The following is a 22,830-nucleotide window of genomic DNA, read 5'->3' as shown; positions in this document are numbered from 1 at the left end:
TAAATTCTTATTCCCAAGATCTCCAGGTTCTTTCAATAGTATTTAATGTCGCTTATGCTGACCTAAGATAAGATTAATGCATGGTGTTATAGTCTCATAATTACTTTTAAAGGATTCATCAGAAATAATAGAAATCGTAGTATGTTGCATATAACTCATTAACAGCAAAAGTAAATATCATAACCAAGAAGCAACTAACTTGAAAGAAATTCCTGCAATTCCAGTTGGAATTGGACTCATAAGATATGTCCAATTGGCTGTTGATGCAAGAGATCACCATCTGTAACAAAAATTGGAAAAGTAACCTCTGATTTGGCCTGGTTAATTCAGAGTCAGATCTGAGGGATTACTTTTATCCAGAACCCAATGGCCATGCTAAAGGGTGAACTAGAATCAGCACAAATTGCTACTTTTAGCCTAGAAATGTGTATAAACTTTCTCTAGAACCAAGTCTTATTCTAGCATTGTTTCTGAATTCTTTACCTGGGTTGCCATCATGACCAGGCTCCCTGCTTTCACCTCAGATGCCCTTGGATGTCACTCACTTATTCATTATTTGCCCATCAAACATTTTTGAGGAACTGTGATTTGGAAAAACTAAGCTGGAAGATAGAATTGAACAAAATATGGTCCTTACTTTTAAGATGCTTACAAAACAGTGGGTAAGACAAACCTAAAAGCAAAGTATATAGCTCAAGGTTTTATAAAATAATGCTGTGTTACCTGTCACCACAAAGTCTCAGTGACATGGACCTATAAGCATGTCTTTATCATCCATGCGTAGGTGGGCTGGAGGGGTCAGCTGATTTAGGCTGAGCTTTGCTGGGATTGGCTCAAGCTGCAGACTGTGTCCAGGTGTGTTCCAGATGTCTCTCATCCTCCTTACAGTGGCAGCTACCCAAGGCATGTCCTCAAAACTAAAAGCAGTGGGGCAAGCGAGGAAGCCCAAGCTTGCACCACAATACAAACCTCTGCCTGTGTCCTGTCGCTAACATTCCGTTGGCCAAAGCAAGTCACATGACCAAGCCCAAAGTCACCGGGCATGGAAGCACACACCACACACAAGGCCATGGCAGAGGCTAGACTGTGTCATCTAATATGCATAGGAAGTGAAGAACTGAGAAACAGTTTACCATCTGGGGTCTGATAAGATACATGCTAAAATTAAAACAAAACGAAGGTGCTGTGGTATAGGTATGATTAATTCTAATCAGGATAGCCTACTCTCTAATTTTTTTTTAATTTATTTTTCATTCTTCCAAATAAGCTTTGTCAATCAGACAAGCCTGAAATGCCTAAAGCCTACCAATGGTTAAAGCCTGTATTAGCAGGACATTGTTCCTCATGTGGAAAACCACCAGTTAATGAAAATGATAACAGTAATCCTCTATATTTTAGGGATTTTTCTCAGTTTATCCAAAAAAAAATTATGTGGCAAAATATATTCACCCTTATACACATTCTTCATAACCATTAACAAAAGCTTCGTCCAAATTAGCAAAGATTTATCATTTTGTCCATAGGAAGGCACTGAGCAAAACCAACTTTTGCATGGGGACAAGAACCTAAATATATCCAAGTATGAGCTTCTTAAGTGCCCTGCATATCCCCTAGCACTTCCCAAAATGAGTTCTAGGCAATATGATGGTTTGCTCTGTGAGGTGAGGGACCCGATGGAGTATGTTCAATACTACATCACCCTATATGATGACCACAATACGTGTTATCAGGGAAAAACTGCCGAGAAGTCCTGTTGTAAAGATCGTGTTTAACTTTTCATAATGGGCATTTTCCAAACTCATTTGACCCATGAGACACCTTCTCTGTATACCACATACTAGTATCCTGTAGAAATTATGTTTCATGAACCACATACTTGGAAATGCTGATGTAGCCAATGGAGGTGATTAGCTGCAGGTGATGATGCTGGGAGCGGCCAGCCCGGCAGGAAGGAGAGGACATTCATGGGTTCAACACAAGGTCTCAAAGGGCCATCACTCTTTTGCCCAGCCTTGTGTTGTGCTGCTTTACTTTCATTATTTGACTTATGTAGCCACTGTCTATAATTAACAAGCCAGGTTAAAACCACTGCTTTTTCTACTTGGATTTCTATATGCACTACAGTGAAATAAAGGGCAATGCTGTATATAATTCTGCCTCTATTCTGGTATTAAAAAGATATATTATAAGGATTTTAATTTTATGCCAATAATTTTGAAATTTTGCAAAATTTCAAACCGAGGGAAATTTTATAGTGCTTCTCTTATGACACTGCCAACTCAAAACAATCAATTTATCTAACTAACTGTGCTGTTTCAAAGTGATACGTACTCTTGAGGAAAAGCCTTGGGGCCCCAAAGGACCTGCCCTGTTTCCTTCGCCCTGGAACATCCCTTCCACAGGCACTGTGAGGACAAAGACGCAAATTTCTAAAACATTCATTGCCACAGGAGGACAGAGCTTCTGGAGAGAACACTGAGTCCAGAATTGCTGGGCAGGAAGAAAAGAGGGTCTCAGAAAGAAGTGTTCTAATGACAGTGGGGAATAGATGCCTGGCCCTTCTACCTTCCATGGGAGCTCGAATGGGGAGCCACGTATGCACATCTCGCTTCCCGTAAACGGGAGGGTTCATCCAAAGTGGAGGAGTAGAAAGGCCTAGAAGAATAGTACAGAGATGCTCGTGGAGGCCAGTGAAGTGTTAGCAGACAAAGGAGCCTCCATATGTCTCAGAACTGAGTGTGGCAAGGAGGGGTTGCCCAGGTTTCCTCCAGGCCCGACCGGACCCCAGATATTATCCAGCACCAGAGGTTGACATGTCACTGGAAAGCAGAGTGAAGTGACTTCACAGGGATGTGTGTGTTTACAGACCAGATATGATGAACCCCTTTTCGTCTGCTGACACTTGTGGCTGCATCAGCTCTGCCAGCTTTCAGTTCAGCCTAGAAGGAGTCAGGGAAGCTCAGAGATTGAACTTTGAACAGAAACTAGGTTGAATGAGTCCTCATTTGACAGGAAAAACCACAAATAAACACAAAAGCAAACAGATAATCTCAATGGAAATCAATATATAATAATGGGTTCACTTTTTTGCATACCCAAGTTTTGATGGTCCAGTTTTTTCCCTATTACAGTGTAGTAGAGTATACAGCAGGAATGCCCAATAGGTAGCTAGTTGAATAAAAGTTTCCGAAAAATGTAGTACATCCTTAAGTTCTATTTCAATTTTTACATGAAATGGGGCCTTGATCAGATTACTGAAATTGACTAAATCTCAGCTGCCTACTCTGCATGTTGAGGATGATAATGAAATTATCTGTCCCATAAGATTGCCATAAGAATTAAATAAGATACAGTATGTAAAGCAATTAGGAAATAAGCACAATGCCTGGAAGGAAAGTCAGTATCTCTTTGTGACGTGTGAACATCTCCATGATATCAGGTACTTGTTAAACCAGAGAATTCTGGCCCCTACCCAAACCTACAAAGTAAGCGTCTGTCAGAGGTGGGACCCAAACAATTATATTTTAACAACCCAGTGACTCTCATGTACACAGACTTTAAAAACAAAGGGTAATAAACTATCCATTATAATTAGCTTCACAAATCTACCAGTATTTTTGGAAGTATGTCCATTTTCTTTGCAAAATTTCAAATTATTGGCATAAAATTAAAATCCTTATAATCTCTTTTTAATGCCTATTTATCCTATAGTTATACCTTTTTTATTTCAGATTGGTTATTTGTGGCTTTTATTTCTTAATCAGTATCACCAAAGACTTAGCTATTTGTTAAACCTTTTTCTGTATATTTTTAATTTTATAAATTTCTTCTCTCATTTATTATTACTTAATAGTTTCTATAGTGTTTCGGTTTACATGATGGTTCTTTTTCCAAATCTCAAATCAAATTTCAAATCTCCAAATCTGAGATGGATAGCTAGATCTTTGATTTTCAGCCTTCATATACATATATACACATATATATATATATGTCTTAAAGCTCTACATTTTTCTTTAAGCACAGCTTTATCAACATTATTGTCATTCAATTAAAAAATATGTTCTAATTTCTATTGTGAATTCTTCTTTAACGTATGTATTGAGAAATATTTTCTTAAAGTCTAAATATAAATCTTTCCTAGTTATCTTTTTGTTTCTGAATTCTAATTTAGGTTCTCTATCCTTGGTAGAAAAACTCTTACCAAGTATGTTTGATTATATTGACTTGAAATTGGTTGAGAATTTATTTATGCTCTTAAATGTAATAAATGTTGGTACATGCTTTGTGTATTTTCTACAAGGCTGTTTTTCAATTTTTGAGTGCCATATTCTATGTATGTGCACTACATCAATTTTCTGAATGTTACTGTTGAAATTTTCTTTATCCTTACTGATTTTTTTATCTAGCTATCTCCGTAACTGTGATGTGTTAACATTTCTCTCTATAATTATAGATTTGTCCAATTATTCTTTGTCTGTCAGCTTTCATTTTATATGTTTTAGTTGTGAATGCATAGAACTACTTCCTAATGTATTTAAATTTCTCATTATGAAATGTCTGTCTCTTTGTATCTCATATCTTTGTTTTTCATGGCTGCTGTGACAGACACCACGTGATGGGTTGGCTTAAAAAACAGATACTACGGCACAGTTTTGGAGTCTAGAAGTCCAATATCTATAGGAAGGGGCAGGGCTTGTTTTCTCCCAGAATCTGTAGTGTCCCGTAATCCTCCATCACATGGCAGTCTCCTTGTCTCCGCTGCTTTCTGCTCACTTCTTGCTTCTCCTTCCATGTCCAATTTCCTTTGCTTATAAGGATTTCATTCATATGAATTAAGGCCCATCCTGATTCAATTTGGCCTCATCTAAAAAGAATCTTCAGAGATCCTATTCACAAATGAGGCCACACCGTAACTAACAGTAGCATCTTCAAAGGTCTATTTACAAATACATTCACATCCACGAGACTGTGGCTTAGGACTTGAACGTGTCTTTATAGGGGAAATGACTTAAATCCCAACATCTAGAAATGATTTTTTCCTTAATGTTTACTTTATCTAATCCTAACATGGTTATTCTAGCTTTTTTCTGGTTAGTGTTTGCATGATATATCTTTTTCTATTTTTTATTTTCAACTCTTCTGAGTCCTTATATTTAATGACAATTACTTGTGAATGGCACATTACTGTTCCTAACAATCTATTTCTTTTAATGGGACTATTTAATTCACTTATATTTATTTTTAGTTCAGTTCACTGTCTTTCTATTTACTTACTATTTGTCTTGCCTTTTCTATGTTATTTTTTCACGCCTTCATTTCCTTCTTTGAAAGTTAGTATTTTCTGTTATTCTGATTTTTTCTTTCTATTTTCTTGTTAGTTGTCCTTTGTTTTACTCTCTCTTTTTTGGGTGGTTATTCTAGATATTACAGTAAACAAACTTAATTTATTAAAGTCTGTGGTAGGTTGAATTATGTCCCCAGCAAACACATGTTCTTAATCTTCATCCGTGTCTCTGTGGGTGTGAACCCATTGTAAATAGGACCTTTGCAAGATGTTATTTTTTGTTAAGGTGTGGCCTCCTGAAGTAGGGTGTGTCTTAATGTGGATTACTGGAGGCCTTATAAAGAGAAAGCCATAGAGAGGCACCAGAAGCAGAAGCAGAAACTGGATGAGCAGACATAAGAAAGTACAGGACATCGCTCTGTGGCCTGAAGTAGAAATGCAAGCCAAGGAACCAGCACCATAGTGCACCATCTTCAGGAAGAAAGCAGAGCTTTCCAAGATCTCACTGTTAGATTTCTGGCCTCTGAAACCATAGCCAAAAAATTCTTGTTGGTTAAACCAACCCATTGTGTGCTATTTGTGACAGCGTCTCAGACAAACTAAGACAAAGTCTATCCAAATTTTGCAAGAAATTTAGAAAACAGTAACTCCCTTCATTCCCCTTCTGAATTACATGATTTAGTTGTTATGTCTTCTGACTCCATTGTTTTGTAAGTGTGAGCTGTTAGTCATCTTCTTGTTCCCTTGAAGGTAACATGTCATTTTTCTCTAATTATTTTTAATATTTTCACTTTGTCTTTGGATTTTACCTTTCTTCGGGTTCATAGTGTTTTATAAACATGGTTTGATGTCCTTTGTCAGTTTGAGAGAATTTTAAGCCATTATTATCTCTTTAAATATTGCTTTTACCTCATTCTCTCTCTTTCCTTGTTTCGGTATAGAACACACTTGTTAGACTGTTACACTTCTAGTATGATGCTTCAGCTCTTCCTCTTTTTTCATTTTTTTCTGTCTTTTTCTTTCTCCATCACTAACTTAGCCATTTTATTCTGACCTACCTTTTATTCACTAATTCTCTTTTTGTGTCAGTTTTGATGCTAATCTGATCCACTAGGTCTTCAGTTCACTTAATGTATTGATTTTTCCATTGTAAATATTCCGTTAGTAATTTTAAAAACTTTTCCAAGTTCAGTATTAAAATTCTCAGTCTTGTCTTTTACTTTCTTGAGCATTATGGTTATTTTAAGGCCTGGCTCCAATATCTCCATTATTTGAGTACCTGGAGGTCTGCATCTACTGTCAGCTGTTTGGATACATGATCTTCTCTCCTCATATGTCTGGTTGTTTTTCACCGAATGTCACATATTACGTTTGAAGATCTGTAGGGGTAATTTGAGGCTGTGTATGATGTTCACTTACTACAGAGAGAAGTGACATTTGCTTTTGGCAGACTAGACCAGGGTTATTAGCACTCCCAAGTTTTCTCATGCATGTGAAGATGAGCTTCAGTATCTTCATGGGATGATCTATTTTCAGTTCACTCTTACTTCTGTGCTGTGGTCCTTCATCTTTCCACCCTAAATCTTGGGGTTGCAAGGGCTCCTTGTCAGGCCCTGAACAACAAGTTTTGTCTCCCCATTCTGCGGGCCTGCTGAAAGTTCTGCCAAGAATCTCAAATCGCAGCCTCCATTTTCAGAATTGCCAGGTACCCCTGGGGGAAAATCAGCCCTACATATTGATTAGGCCCTGGAGTTTCTTACTATCATGCCAACTTTCAATATTTTCACACAGATTGTGTGTACATGTGTGTCTGCATGTGTGTGTTGTTTTGTCTAATTTTTCTAGCTCTTCTCAGCAGAATATTGGTGCAGACCATGTAGAGCCCAAAGCAGACTCTCTGAGAAAAATTTTGAACAATGAGATTAAAACGTATTCTTCTTCCAAAAATGACCATATACTTACATAGGCTGATTCTATGAATGTAGGATACAGGATTATCCTAGATTTTTATTTTGCAGCATTAAAAATGTTACAGTATGCAGAGTGTTAAGAATAAATGGTTTTGGCCTGAGACATTAGGGCTAAAAGGGAAAAGTTTTCCCCACTGAGTGACAACAGAAAGGTTTTCAAGTGCATATGTTTGGGCTCAGAAAATACATCATCCTTTGGCCTTCCTTGAAAACAAAAGAGGAGATATATAAAAACGTACTCCAGCTGACAAAATTATTGAGGAGAATTAAGAGTATAATATCATGAAAACTGTACAATGTAAGGGCAATGGTCAATAAAACAGATAAATATATAGTAGGTCTTATGATTATGGTCACAGCAGTAGACATTAAATATCAAAAATAATACTGAAATAAAATGCCCCAGCTAAAAAAAGAAGTTAATGGCAACAATATCATTCTCAGAGGTCAGATTATAATACAATAAATGTTAAATTTGAAGGGAAAAGGGTTAGGAAAAAATATCTAAATTTTCCATCTACCATAGGGAAAAATCCACACACTACTGTTTATTCTAGCCTTTGTAAATTAAACCTAAAATATCAATTAAACCCCTAAAATTCACAAGATAAAAATATTTAAAAGTCAGCAAAGAAGGCAGTTAGGAACCACACAAAATAAAACAAGGTAATATAAATAAGGGTTTTGTTTTGTTAATAAAGTTGAACAAATTATTCTTTTTGTAAAAACATGGCTTTTCTCAGATTGGGTTAAAAATAATCTAATTTTATACCATTTAGTCGAAATGCACCTAAACCAATATATTTTAATTTAATTTAATTTAATAGTTCAGGAGGAAAAAATCATATAGTAACAAAACTACATCCCAGAAGGTTTTGGGGGGGAAATCCTCAAAATTAAAAATATTCTCAGAAAAGAGAGGTAAAAAGATTGTTCATCAACATAATAAAGAAGATTTATCTCAAACCAGAAGATGTCTTACTTAAAATTCCAAAAAATCCAGAAGGTATTTCATATAAAATTTTCAAGTTAGATGAAATTAATTTTTGCAATAGTTTTTAATTAACTAATTTTTCCAATTAATATCCACATTCTTCTGGGTATTCTGCCCAATGCAGTAAGACATAAATCAGGAATAGAAATATAAATGCTTAAAAAATTAACAAATATGGTATAACTTTCATTATATTAATTTGGTTACAAAATCTTATAGTAAGTAAGATTTTTGTATTTGCTTGTTTGTTTTTCAAGAAATGCCTGACTCCTCCATGCAGATATGCATTCACTCTCATATGGACACATATACACATATAAACACACAAAAATACACACAAATTGTTAAATATCCTATATACCATCAGTAACTAGTTAAAAGATATAAAGAGAAAATATCCTATTTTCAACAGAAACAAGATCTATAATACATTAAGAATGATATCAACCAACAGTGCATGCTATACATATAAAATAAAATCACAAGGTGTCACTAATTTATTGAATAAGTTTGAAAATTTGTTCAATTGGAAAACCTAATTTGTAAAGTTTAATTTTTCCCAACGATTTATTGTTTTAAATCAATCAAAATCACACTGATGAACAGACTGTAATTCCTATTTTTGTCCTTAGAAAAATTACTGAAAAAATAACACAGTGAAACGTAGCTAAAATGTCATCAGAGAAGACAAAATATAGTTCCTAAAAATATTTTATTCTTCCAGAAAGAGCAAGAATGATGTGGGCAAAGAAAAAAAGTAGATGGGACAGGTAAAATGAATGCCCATGTGGTAGACTCGGAGCAAAACATATCAATAATTACAGTCAATGTCAACATCCCAATCAAGTGACAGGGATTGGACAGAGTAATTTCAAAACAAAATCTATATGATTTTCATGGAAAGAAGCAAACAGGTTGAACCTAAAGGAATGAGAAAAGATTTATGATTCAAACATAGGAAAACTGATGTGGCTATGTTAATATGAGATGCAGTCTGCCTCCAGACAAAGAGATCTAACCAAGAAAGAGGGATGTATCATAATAATAGAAGTTCAATTAATTAGGAGCATGTAATAATACTAAATATGTATTTGTCAGATATCTCTCCCAAGTACATGATGGGGAAATTTCCAGAACTAAAGGAAATTTATCTATAGCCAAAGCTACAGTCATAATGGAGACTTTAATACTCTTTTGGTGATAGAATAAATAGATGTAAAAATTGTTAAAGATACAGAAAATTTGAAAACTTGTTGGCTCTGCTTTACCTAATTGCTGTTTATAGAACACCATGCCCAGTAAATTGAGAATATACACTCTTCTCAAATGAAATTCACCAAACAAGGCCATTGTCACAATTAAACATGGTTGGCTATTTGGAAAGACTCACAAGAAAGTATTCTCACACTGCATGCTCACACGAGGTTTTAATGAAGATAAAGTAGTGGTTCTGCAGGAGAAAGAAAGCACAGGCAACCGTTGAAATGTCGGAGACTTCCCAGAGCAGGCTGCTCACCCAGAGTCATTACTAAGTTACTCGGAATGCACCTCATCTTTGAATTGTGACACAGAGTTATGTGTGGGGTACCTTGGCATAAGGTAATCAAGACACGAGTTCTCTGATGGATCTTTTCTCCTTCACTGATTATGTAGCAGAATCCAGCAGCATAACAGACTAAATCAAGTCAAACTATACTGTATTTGCAAGCTTGCATAGGGTGCCTCCAGAGGAGTCCCAGACTTTTAAGAAAATCTGGTAAAAATATCATTAAATAGTATTTTTCATTTTTATATTGACTAAAAGTCAGGGCCAGTCTTCTGGGCATCCCAGTACATAAGCATAGTTCTATCCCAGTCTGGGTGCATGCACAGCCCCTCCCCCCCCCCAAAAAAAAAATCCTCATTTAATTTAAAAGGATTGAAATTAAACAGAGTATAATATAACAATTGTATTAAACTGGAACTTAGAACTTACTAATGATAAGATGCATAGAATATCTCCAAGTGTCTAGAAGCTAATCAAAACACTGCTAATTAACTTATGGGTCAGAGAAGAAACTTCAGGGGAAATGAGAAAGTATTTTGAAATGAATGATAATGGAAAAAAATATAACAAAATTTGTGGGTTGCAGCTAAAGCAGTGTTTAGGGAAATCTACAGTATCAAATGCATATCTTAGAAAAGGAAAAATACAATATTAAATCAATGAAAAAAAGAAGCTAGGGAAAAATAAGAAATTAAACACAAGGTAAGTAAAAGAAGGGTATAATAGAAATAAGAAGGAAAGTATAAAGGATTTTTTAAAATACAGAAAATTAACACAGCCAGAAGTCTTTTAAAAATAATAATAAAACTGATATATCCATAGCAAAACTTACATTAAAAAAGAGAGAGAGAAAATACTAATTGTTAGCATCAGAAATGAAAGAGGGTACATCGCTACAGATCCTACAGGATTATGTGGGGATAGTATGTACATCTTTATGCCAATAAATTTGACAACCTAGATGAAATTCGTTAAAAGATTCAAATTACCAAACTATCTCAAAAGATTTAGAAAATCTAAAGAGCCCTATATACATTAAAGAAATTGAAATTGTTACTATACAACTTTCTACACAAACTCCAATACCATATAGTTACAATGCTGAATTCTGTCAAACACTTAAAGAAGAAATAATAGTAATCCTAAACAAACTTTTTCAGAAAACAGAGAAGGAGGGGCCATTCCACACTCAACCCATATACTAAAACCCGACAAAGCCAATGCAAGAAAATAAAATTAAAGACAAATATATTTCAAAAGTATAAGCACAATATTATTTTTTTAAAATAGCAGATTGAACCCAACATTATCTAAAAAGATAATACACCATGATTCAATTTAGCATATGCCAGGAATTGAAACAATACTGGAAAATCAACATGTTTGACTATATTAATAGATTAAGGGAGAAAAATCATAACATTCATTAATTGATATAGAGATAACATTTGATAGAACACATCTACTTATGAAACCTCTCAAAATACTATCAATAGGAGGGAACTGTCTCAAACTGCTGAAGGGTAATCATGAAAAACATTCAGATAATATTGTTCTTGATGGTGAATTATTGAATACTTTCCCCCAGTGATTGGGAATGAGACAAAGATACACTGACTCACCACTTACATTCAACATTTTACTGAAAGTCTTAATTTATGTACTAAAACAAAAAAAATAAAGTCATGAATATTGGTAAGAAAGAAGAATCTAGGATTGTGTCCCTTTTTTCAAAAAACCCTAAGAAATATACCAGAAAACATAACTATTACTAATAAGTTAATTAAGCAATGTTTCCAGAACAAATTCAATATTTAAAAATTAATATGTATATAAACTATATTGGCAATGAACAATTATAAAATGAAATATAAAATACCATTTAGAATACCATCAAAAATCATCATATACTCAGGGTTAAAATTGTCTAAAGATGTTTTGAGACCTCTACACTGAAAATGAAAAGGTTGCTGAGAGAAACTGAAAGATGTAAAGAGATGATTGGCAAACTCAGCATTGGTTAGATGTCAGTTCTCCCCAAGTGGATCTTTAGATTCGATGCAACCCCAATAAACACATTTATGTCTAGAACTTGAGAAGGTAATTTTAAAATGCATTTGGAAAGTCAGGGGACCAGGAGTAGCCAAATAATCTTTAAAAGGAAGAATTCTTAGAAGACTTATCCTTCCAAATTTCAGTGACTACACTCAAGACAGAGGACAGACAAATAGATCAATGAAACAAGACAGAGAAGAAATACATCCAGGCCTATTTGGGCAAATAATTTTTGACAAGGGCACCAAAGGGAAAAGGAAAATTTCTTTAGAATCTAGGATTGTTTCCCTTTCTCAGAAAACCCTAAGGAATATACTAGAAAACACTGGAATGACTGGACACTCATGAAGAAAACAACAAACCTCAGTACTCAAATATCGGTTCAGGATGGATGCAACTTTGGGGCAGGCAAAGCACAACTATAAGGACAAAGGATACATTGGATTTGATCAAAGTTCAAACCTTTGCTCATCCAAAAAAATAAATAAATAAAAAAGGAAAGCCACAAACTGGAAATAAATTAGTGTGTGCTGAAGCTGATTGCTATCACTTTACAAAAGCCTGCTAGTCTTAGACAAGAATAACCCACAGGGTTAGAAATCAGATCAGCGACTGATTCTGGGGACAGGGGCTGCTAAGTGGCAGAAGAAAACTTTCAGGACTAGTAGAAATGCTGGTGTCTTCATATACATTTGTCAGAATTGAATGGACTTTATACTGTCTATTATAAGTTACGATGTAGTGCAGTGTATCTGATTAATGTAAAAAATAAAATCCTAAAAATGCCCTAAGAAATGTAGGATTATTTTTAATTTACTTGCAATGGCCAAGGACTTACAAAAGTTAAAGAAAAAAACACTATTTTCTATTTTCAGACTTCAATAAATACTATAAACAAGATTGTTACTAGTGAAAATCTGAGAGGAAATAGTTATAATAAATATGGTAGGAAAAGTGTTATATTCCTAGCATATAAATTTGCCACAATCAACAAGAGAAGCAGTAAACTTAATGGTAAAAGACATTAACAGAGGAAGAAATATAAATGGCCAATAAGTTTACAAAAATAGGAGTTCAACCTAACAACTGGTAAGATAAGTATAAATTAATACAATAACAAAATGTTATATTTATAGCAAAATTGGCATAGACTATCATCAACATATAATACTCTTACGGCAAGGGTACATGAGAATGAACATTTTATACGCTGCTAATTAGAATATGTATTAGGTAAGAAATTTCTGGAAAGCAATTTGGTTTTGTATGAGTCTTAAAAGAATTTATAGCATTTGATCCAATGATTCAGATTATAATACCCAATGCAAGTTAATAATCAAGGATATTAAAAATGATCAAAAATTTATATGAGAATAAAGTAAACCCTATGAATCAATAGGAAAGAAATGAATTTTTCATCATGTTGAGCTAAAAATTGGTTACTTTTATTGCAACTTAATTTATATTAGACAAAAAATGGATTGATTTAAATGTTCATCAAATGGAGAATTATTAAATAAATTATGTCATAGTATGCAGTGGAATATTAAGTATTCATTAAAAATCATGTTCCGAAGCAATACTTAATAGCATCTGAAAATGCTGATATTATAATAAGTGCAATGTACAAGATTCAGTACTTTATATTCAGTACAATAACAATTGTGTGTGAATATTTTTGTACATTAAAATATCCTATTACTTTAACAGATTATCTCTGTAAGGTATAACAGTTTATATGGGAAAGTTCACAAATATGGAATCCACTAATATGAGGATCAGCTGTGGTTTGTTCCTTTCAAGCATTGCTTTTAAGATTTGTCAGGTGGGACCAGAGCAGTGTTAAGTCCAGGGCTAATTATTCCCAACTGATGGGGCCAGATTCCTGTGGACTTATTCATCCATGCTTAATATTAGACTAATAACTTTGGCCTTTGTCTTAATATTAAGCAGTTTATTCATTTCATATTAATACCAATATTTTATATTTTGAATTGTTTTGTAAAGATGGTTAGATATAGTGGAGAATGGGACTTCTTGTCTCAGAATTGCACCACAGTCCCAGAGCTTTAGATAATGGGTGAAAAGTACTGTGAAATTTGAAAGAGCAGGCTGGGGGATAACTGGAGATAATTCTTTAAATGCTTTTCATAGGAGAAGATCAGTCAGGAGTAGGGTAGTTCCCCATCTGTATTAGTCAGGGTTCTCCAGAGAAATATATGGAGAGAGAGAGAGATACATATAGGGAGAGAGAGGGGAGGGGAGATATTTATTACAGGAATTGGTTCACATGGCCTTGACCTTGGGTATTGACAAGTCCAAATTCCATAGGACAGGCCCCAAGCTGGAAACACCAAAAAGGTGATTCTGAAATCTGGCATGTCAAAATTCTGTCGAGTAGGCCGCAAGCTGGAAACTCTCATGAAAGTGAGGTTTTATCCCCTAGGAGAAACTGGGTGACTAAAGAGGAAGAAATTCTTTCTGTCTGCTGAAATTCTTAGTTCTGCTTTAAGACTTCTAACTGATGGGGTGAGAAGACTTCCCTCATTACTGAGGGCAGTCTCCTTTGTTGATTGTAGATGCAGTCAGCCATGGATGTAATCAACTGACTATGGATGCTAATCCATCTGCAAAATACCCTCCCAGTAACAATCAGACCCATACTTGATCAAATGACAGAATACCATAACCTAGCCAAACTGCACATGTAATTAACCATCACAGCCAATGAAGTGGCAGGGCCAAAAGGAACTACTCAGAGAACTTGGCGTTCTCTGATGAAGGGGAGACTGCTTGTGGAGTTGTAAATGTATAGTTTCTTGCTTGTGGAGCTATAGAAACAGGTCTTGCTCCAGGCTGGTACCAGAGCAGTCAGCGTGCAAGAGAATTATGGGGAGAACCTTAGTTTAGAGATTAAGTGATTTCTGTTCTTACCATGATGACTCTGAAGTCAGGATGCAGGATGATAGCTGAGGCTGTTCATGGCGACCAAATAAGAAGAGATAGGTCAGTAACTGAACAAGATGCATTTCCATCACTTGTTGGGTGAAGGATGTATGAGTTTTCCTGTGGGCCAAATATGCACCTTTTAGTTAGCCAAGTTTGAGTCATCTTGAAAAGACCCACGCCAAGGCAACTGGCCAGCAGTGAGACGGGGCTCCAGTGGGAAGAGGATGGAAGTGTAATGCAGAAATAGGAGCTCAGCGTAGCAGGACCAATGGGTAATCAGGGCACCCTTCAGGGGACAGAACAGAGGTCTGGGGTGTTGGTGGTTCTAAGGCCCACCATACCCCAGAAGGGAGAGCCACATTTGAATGCCTGCTATGTCCTTGGGAATTCAGCAGCCAGGAGAGAACTTCTTGTGGCACTTAGAGTTTTCCCACTTTTCCTCTCATCCTTCTTTTCACCCTGGAGAAGCCAAAAGCAAAGATAAGGGATGGGGTGGAGACCATGTGGGGGAAAGGAGATGAAGCGAGAGAGAAAGAGCCTACTGTGTCTTTCCCATTCTCATTGATGGATCCTGAGCAATGGACGTGACCTGGAGGGAAAGGGGGAATCTTCAATTTGGGTGAGATTACTTATTTATTTATACCAGTCAACTAATATGATACATGAAGATGACTATATTCTTATGGCTGAAAGTGAATGAAGAGCTAAAGTATATTCCTGAGATACTGCCAGAGGCAAAAAAAAAAAAAAAAGAAAAGAAATTTCATAATTATTTGAGAGCAGTGGCAGAAAAAAAATAAAGCTTTGTCCAAAATTGCACTCTGCTAACTTTGTGTCATTTAATGAACTAGCAGAAATAAAAATTTAATGATAAAAAGTGCCTTCCAAACTGTTGAACTGCAACCCCATATCCTCTTTTCTTGAAGACAGGTGTTTAACTATATAGTTTATATGGTGTGACCGTGTGATTGTGAAAACCTTGTGGCTCATACTCCCTTTATCCAAGTGTATGGACAGATGAGTAGAAAAATGGGGACAAAAAAGTAAGTGAATAATAGGGGGTGATGGAGGAGATGGGTTGTTTGGGGTGTTCTTTTTTACTTTTATTTTTATTTTTATTTTGGAGTAATGAAAATGTTCAAAAATTGACTGTGGTGATGAATGCACAACTATATGATGATTCTGTAAACAATTGATTATACACTTTGGATAATTGTATGATATGTGACTATCTCAATAAAATTGCAAGGGAAAAAAAGTGCCTTCCATAAATAGATGGTTTTCTAATCACATGACATTTTAGAAAAAAAAAGTATTCTTTTGAAATAAGATAATCTCAGTTTATCTTTATTTTAATCAGTAAGTTTTATATAGAGTGTGTTTTACTTGTGGAACCACTATCTAATGGAAACAATTTCTTAAGTTGAAATTAAAAATTGTAAATAAACTATACAGCTATTAATAATCATTGCATAATAGTTTACACATAGAAATATATGTAATGAGTACTACTTTTCTTTAAGTTTTTAAACTTAATGATGCCTAAAGCTTTTAATTTAATGAAAGTTAACAAATACTTAAGCCTCTCTGATGTCGAAGACCCTGACATAGAAATCAGACAATTGGGCAGAGCGAAGGATAAAGGTAAAATTGTACAGAATACATTGTGCAGAGTCAAAGTCATTATGTCACCAAAGAGCTAAAGAATGCCTTTTTGTGTGGGAGGGGCTACTCCTTTTGAGCCATACTGTATTTTAAGACAAAGAGATGATAGACTCATAAAGAGCTCACACTCACCCACTTAGCTGGTTATTATATTCAACCCCTCCCCTTCAAAAATCAGATAGGTTTTAATATTTATGGATCTCTTGGTTTCCAGATATTTAGGTGTGTTACTCAGTTCCATGTTCAACATAAGTCCTTTTCTTTTGACCTGACTTTCAAACTCAAGACTTCTGAAGCAGCGGGAGAGATGGGACAGAGCAGATAATGGTGTTCACAGTCAACTAACAACTGAAACTTACCAGGACCTTCTTTAAAAAATAACATATTGGCATCTAATAGACATCCCCCATATTACTTCTAACTAAGCAAACCAATATACAGAACATTTGTTTTATGTTCATGCAACCGTAATGCACTTAATGTTCACAATGTATAGACAGAAAAGTATTTAATACATAAATTCTAACATCCTGTTTTTCAGTATTCTTGTTTATGTCAAGGGAAACTTAGCTGAACAAATACATTTGTTTTCTGGTCTGGTTCTCCTTTTAAAACAGTTTTACATCTGCACTGTTCAAAGTGGAAATTACCAAGAACTGTTTGAAGGGCCATCATCTTCCTTTTCCTAAATTGTTTCTGCTCACTAGATGGTGAATTGAGTTGTTTAGTGTCCAGAGTTCCCAGCTCTGATCGCTTCTTTGCTTCCAGCTGCAGTTCCAGGCTCTGCTTACCTCCACCTGCCAGGCGCCGACTAACAGTGATACTGGGGTTTGCTCCTGCCTTCAACTGCATCTATTTAAAAACTCCCCAGCGGAGGAAGGAATGTCCCGTCCTTCTCAGGCTGACGGCCCCTTGGATCTCTCCACCCTCTGCCTGGAGCCTCACTGCCCTTTTCCCCGGACATTTCCCCTGGGCCCAGCTGCCCTGTCTCCCCAGGCCTTGACTTCTTCAGGCTCAACCTTGTTTTGTGATAACCTCTGGATTGTTCTGTGGTTGCGACCTGGTGCTTGTGACCTTGACCCTGTGTCCCATGCCTTCTTTGGGTGTGGCCGATGCCTTAACATGTAATCTGGGTTTCTGGGTAACGGAAAGTGGGAGAACAGGGCAAGTAGAGGACAGTCACGAGGGGCGGGGTACCCCTGGTGGATTTCACCTGCTTTGTAGTGTCTAGAGCAGCCCCTGGAAGGGCCGCCTCGGGGCAGTTATCCAATCACGATTTATTTCTTTGTAACTGGGCTTCAGTGATCTTGATATCTATAGCCTTAGATTATCTAAGGCTTCTTAAATTCACTTATGTATTCTTTTCCAGATTTCTTCCAAGTCCAGTGTGATGATGGTACTCTGTTCCCGTTTATTACTAGCTCTTACCTGCTAACTTTGAACTCACAGACATTCCAGTGAAAATGTAATGGTTCTTCTGGGTCCCTGTGATACTCTAGATTATGTGTAGTTTCATGTGCCATCCATTTGAAGGATACTCGATGTCGGGATTATTTTTAACATGTTCTATTTTTTTTAAGCATAAAACTATGGATGTGAATATCAAGGGTGAATTCAGCCTAGGCAATGGCATAATTGGTTAATAAGATTTCTTTATTTCAGTATTTTAAGATAATTGTTATTTCTTGGCATTTGGCAGTGATTCTTTGGGTGCAATCTTCAGACATTGGAATCAATGGAAAGGAAGGGATTTAGAGGAAACTTTTATTTCCATTTTTATAACAACAATATTTTCCCTATGCACAACAGTTGCCACCAACATATGATCAGTTCCAAATGTTTAAACTGAACTTTGTCAAAAGAGTCTCAACCAAAGGAAAGATGCTTGCTGTTTGGGTGTTATCTATATTCTCTAGTCACCCCAATGAGGCCAAGTTTCATTTAAACTGTTCCATGAGATCATGCCCCCTTTGATTTATTACTTGTAATCCCTTTGGAGTGGGAATTTTGTAGGAGTGTCAGTGATGTATTTAATGCTAAATGTCTTTACTTGGTTGCACAGAAGAATTGCAAGATTTAGGGATGTATGTGTATTTTTATTTTACTGCAGATAATTAATGGGACAATGCTGTTTCTTCATTTTGCAGGTCTACAATTGATCTCAATTTGTCATTTCTTTAGGAAATGCATGTGAAATCCATATACATATTTTCATGGGACAATCATCTAAGTAACATAAAAATCATTATTATCTTTTGTCCAAAATATCTAGACACTTGAATATAAATATTGTCCATAAGGTTACTAATCTTTAAGTTAGCGTGCTTATGTTAAACTAAACCCATTTGGAAACTGAATCTTATTTGTTTACATCAGTGAATTCTTGTACCAAATACCTGCCCTACAAAAGATTCTTTCTATTACACAGACAATTCCAGCTCAGCACCAGCAAATATTCAATGCTTAAGATCATGGCATTATGATGGATAACTGCACATTCCTAGATATATCAATCTTTTTCCAATTGCAGCTGCATCATTATACCTCTCAGAATAATTAATCCAATGGCACTGCCTTTGAAGCACTATTCACAATTGATTATAACTCACAAAAAATGTGTCTGCCAATAATTCTTAAACTCTTCATTATTATGATTCATTTTTTGTAGTTCCTCCATTCTTTTATCCCACATTCATCATGGCATATATATATTTATTTCCTTGATACAGTCAACCAATATTTATTGATCACCTATTGTAAACCAAACAGTGCTATGAACAAGGGTTATTTTATAGGGCATTTTATAGGGCAGACAAAGTTCTTGACTTCCTGAAATTTATAAGCTAACATTATTTTTCAAATGAAGTGAACTTAATGCGTTTGAATAGAAGTAAGGGCTGCAGAATTTTACACTGAAGTATACAAAGCAAGGTTTGGAATTACTGCCAAATAATCAGAATTTGAACCAAGGAATATCCAAGAATGAAGGAGTTATGCTTTTCATCATACTTAACGAAACCACACCTTTAGTTCTGCAGTAGGCAATGAGTATTAGTAATTATTCAGTGCTGAATTTGACCTTGAATACAATTTGTTTTGAGACAGAAACTGCATTATTATTTTTGCAGTGCTTAAGTAACTAGTGAGTCAGACTGAACATGCGTTAAATACTTCATGTCACAAAAATGAAATTAAGTTTTTGTTTGAAGAAATAAAATTCTTCACAGGAGTTGTATATGCTATATTCGCTTTGATTGTGTAAAGAAATAGATAGTAAGCACCATTAGGGCAGAGCCCTAATTCTTGCATTGTAAATATTGACCATTTCATCCCCACCGTGGAGAACGAATGCATAGGACAAAAATTTGTAGCATGAGTGAACGGGTGAATTAATGACGAAAGAGTTCTTTCATGAGCAGCTCCTCTCCTCATATACAAAGTGGAATAGCATGGTGTTTTGTAATGTCTATCTGTGTCACCAAGGGAGGTGGTGATGCTTTCTGAAGTCCGTAGATTACAAATTAACACGCTACTGCCACAAAGAGCCACACCTCTCTCACTGCATTTTCTCCATTCTTTGTTTCTTTGCAGAACGATTCAATGTGTATCTCATGCCTACACCAAATCTGGATATTTATGGCGAGTGCACCATGCAGATTACTCACGAGAATATCTATCTCTGGGATATCCACAATGCCAAGGTCAAACTGGTGATGTGGCCCCTCAGCTCATTGAGGAGATATGGTCGGGACTCAACGTGGTTCACATTTGAGTCAGGAAGGTAAGCTCCAAGTGTAGAGATGTTTAGCCAACTGGCTCTAGAAGGAAAGGTTTTGACAACTGTTGCCCAGGATAACCATTATTATTTTTCTTACTTTATCTTACCCTTTTTATTTCTATTTGTGTAAATGCTTTGCAATCTTAAAAGAAAGCAGCCAAAATATCCATGAGTCCATACTTATATAAATAAAATTATTGAATACATAAATTAAAGGGGGAGAAGAAAAATTTCCCATACCAAAGAATTCCAAATTCTTTTTTGAAGATACTCCATCCTAAAGGAGCCTTTGCATAACTCCCCACCTCCTTTTTTTTCTTAAATCATATTTTTTATTGTGGAATATGACATATGTACATAGAAGTGATAACTTTCCAAGTGCAATTTAACAAGTAGTTAGCAAATGTCAAAGAATGTTATGAGTTAACAGTTCCAAAGTTTCAGTTATTTCCTTATTGTGAAATATAACATATATTCAAAAAGGTAATATCTTTCAAAGTATGATTTAACAAGTAGTCATATAGGAAATTTCCAAAAATGTTATGAGTTACAGTACCATGTTACAAAACATATAACACAATATGCTATATGTTTTGTAATGTCTATCCATTATGTTTTTAAAAGGTGGATATTACAAAACAGAAAATTTCTTCAGGCTCTTGCTGATAACCTAGATAAAGCTGTGTTGATTATATGACAGTGTTATTACCTCATTCAAAATAATGTCTGTCTGTTACACTGGCATCAAACTAGTTGTCTAATGATTTTAGTTATACAATACATTTGCAATATCCAATATTATATATTTGGTGTGTTCTCACAGTTGGATTCTTATTAAATTCAAAATGTTCTTGCTTGCATTATTTTTTTAATTTTTTATAAGAAACAATTTTGAAAGGAGTTTTATAATTTTACATAAAATTGTTTAAATATTGCTTTTTTAGGTTTGCAGTAAGTTATCTCAAGATTCAACTAGTTTGATGCGTCATTTCAGTAGCTGTCTACACTGATAGTGTGGAGAGCGTGATAGGATTTTAAATAGCAAGTAGTTTATATTCCTCTTATAGTGGTTATCCAGAATTTTCACTCCATTTATACCTGTCCACATTAGTTTTTTTGCCAATCTCCTGTTCCTTGAAAGTACTGGCTCAACATAGGTTTTTAAATTGGTATTCTAAACCGAAATAACAAGTTACTTGATGTGCAACTTGGCCTACCTGACAAGTTTCTAGGAACTTGATGATTTCTAATAATTTAAAAATAAATTAAAAACATAAATATATCAGAATAGATCAGGTCCAGCTTCTTGAAGGTTTTTGTTTGTGGTTTTCTTTTGTTGATTCAGGAGGGGATTTCTTCTTTGTTCCACTCTTTGAGAGAATAACTTATTAAAAGAGCAAATATTTAAAATCTAGAAATTATCTTCCTACTCAGCCCTCTACCTGCCCCGGGAATCAGAAAGAGCTAGATTCAGATCACATCTCTGTCACTTATTAATAGTTCATCAAGGCCTTTTGCCTCTGGATTTCAGTTGTCTTTTTCAGATATGGAAATTATAACTCCCACTTCCTAGATATATTTGGAGAGGCTGCATGAGTTAGTGTATATAAAGCATCATCCAAACAGTACTCCAGTAATGGGCATTTAGGAAATCACAATTATCTACTCTTTTTCAGAAATCATATAATTTTCTGGTTTCTAGATTCTGAATGAAGCTTCTACTTAGATCTGAAGAACTCTCTTCCTAGAGAACTGGCTAAGGTAAATCCTGAGCTGGAAACACAGGAAATATGGAGAGAGATAAGCCAAGCATGAAGCCCATTCAGAAAGATACATTCAGATGCTGGGGAGATAATTATAACCCTAAGGCTAGAAATAGAAATCAGTGTTACCTGTCATGAGTCAGGAGTTTGAGGCCAAATGAAAACAGAACTCATGCAAAAAGCTTTTGGAGAACAAATAAAGACAAAATACTAATTGTCCTTAAGCTAAATGGTGTTTGGGGCATAACTTTATGGGCTCTATATGGGCCAGTGTATGTTTTTTCCATGATACAGTCAGTAGGATATAAAAGAGCTCTTTAATATACCACATTAATTCTTTGGAATAAGTAGAAGCTCCAGTATTGCTGTCCTTGAGGAAATCAGTATGTAGAACAATGAAAATCAAACTTAATTCAATAAAACTAAATTTAAAAAAAAAAGTAGTAAGAGAAAAATCCAAAGGAATCTACAACAAAAATCTACTAGAACTAAATGATTTAGAAAAGGTACAGAATAAAAAGTCAATACACAAAACACAACTTAATTTTTTATGCTTACTAATGAATAATTGGAAATGAAATTTTTGGAAAAATTGTTCGTAATGGCATCAAAATATGATGGATGTGTAGATGAATTTAGGAAAATATATGCAAGACTTGGACATGAATACTATGAAACACTGCTAAGAGAAATTAAATAACCTAAATAAATAGAGGTATATACTTTGTTCATAGATTGGAAGACACTAGATTAATACAGTTGCAGTCTTGTCCAAATTAGTTGGTTGAATCAGTGCAATCCCTGCGAAAATTCCTAACTGGCTTAT

The 22,830-nt window shown here is 35.2% G+C and overlaps 1 protein-coding gene across 2 annotated transcripts in view; it reads left to right on the top strand.

The window, feature by feature from the left end:
• The window catches only part of DOK6 (docking protein 6), a 491,683-nt gene that overhangs the window by 315,604 nt on the left and 153,249 nt on the right, over positions 1–22,830 (top strand). For both annotated transcript variants that reach the window (XM_037806228.1, XM_037806229.1), the window contains one exon: positions 20,055–20,244. In XM_037806228.1, the coding sequence (XP_037662156.1) occupies positions 20,055–20,244 (190 nt within the window). The remainder of the gene's footprint in view (positions 1–20,054; positions 20,245–22,830) is intronic.

This window comes from Choloepus didactylus, chromosome 16 (genome assembly GCF_015220235.1).
Source record: "Choloepus didactylus isolate mChoDid1 chromosome 16, mChoDid1.pri, whole genome shotgun sequence".
Classification (NCBI taxonomy): domain Eukaryota; kingdom Metazoa; phylum Chordata; class Mammalia; order Pilosa; family Megalonychidae; genus Choloepus; species Choloepus didactylus.
Note: the sequence above shows the minus strand (reverse complement) of the source record. Positions and strands in the feature narration are given on the sequence as shown.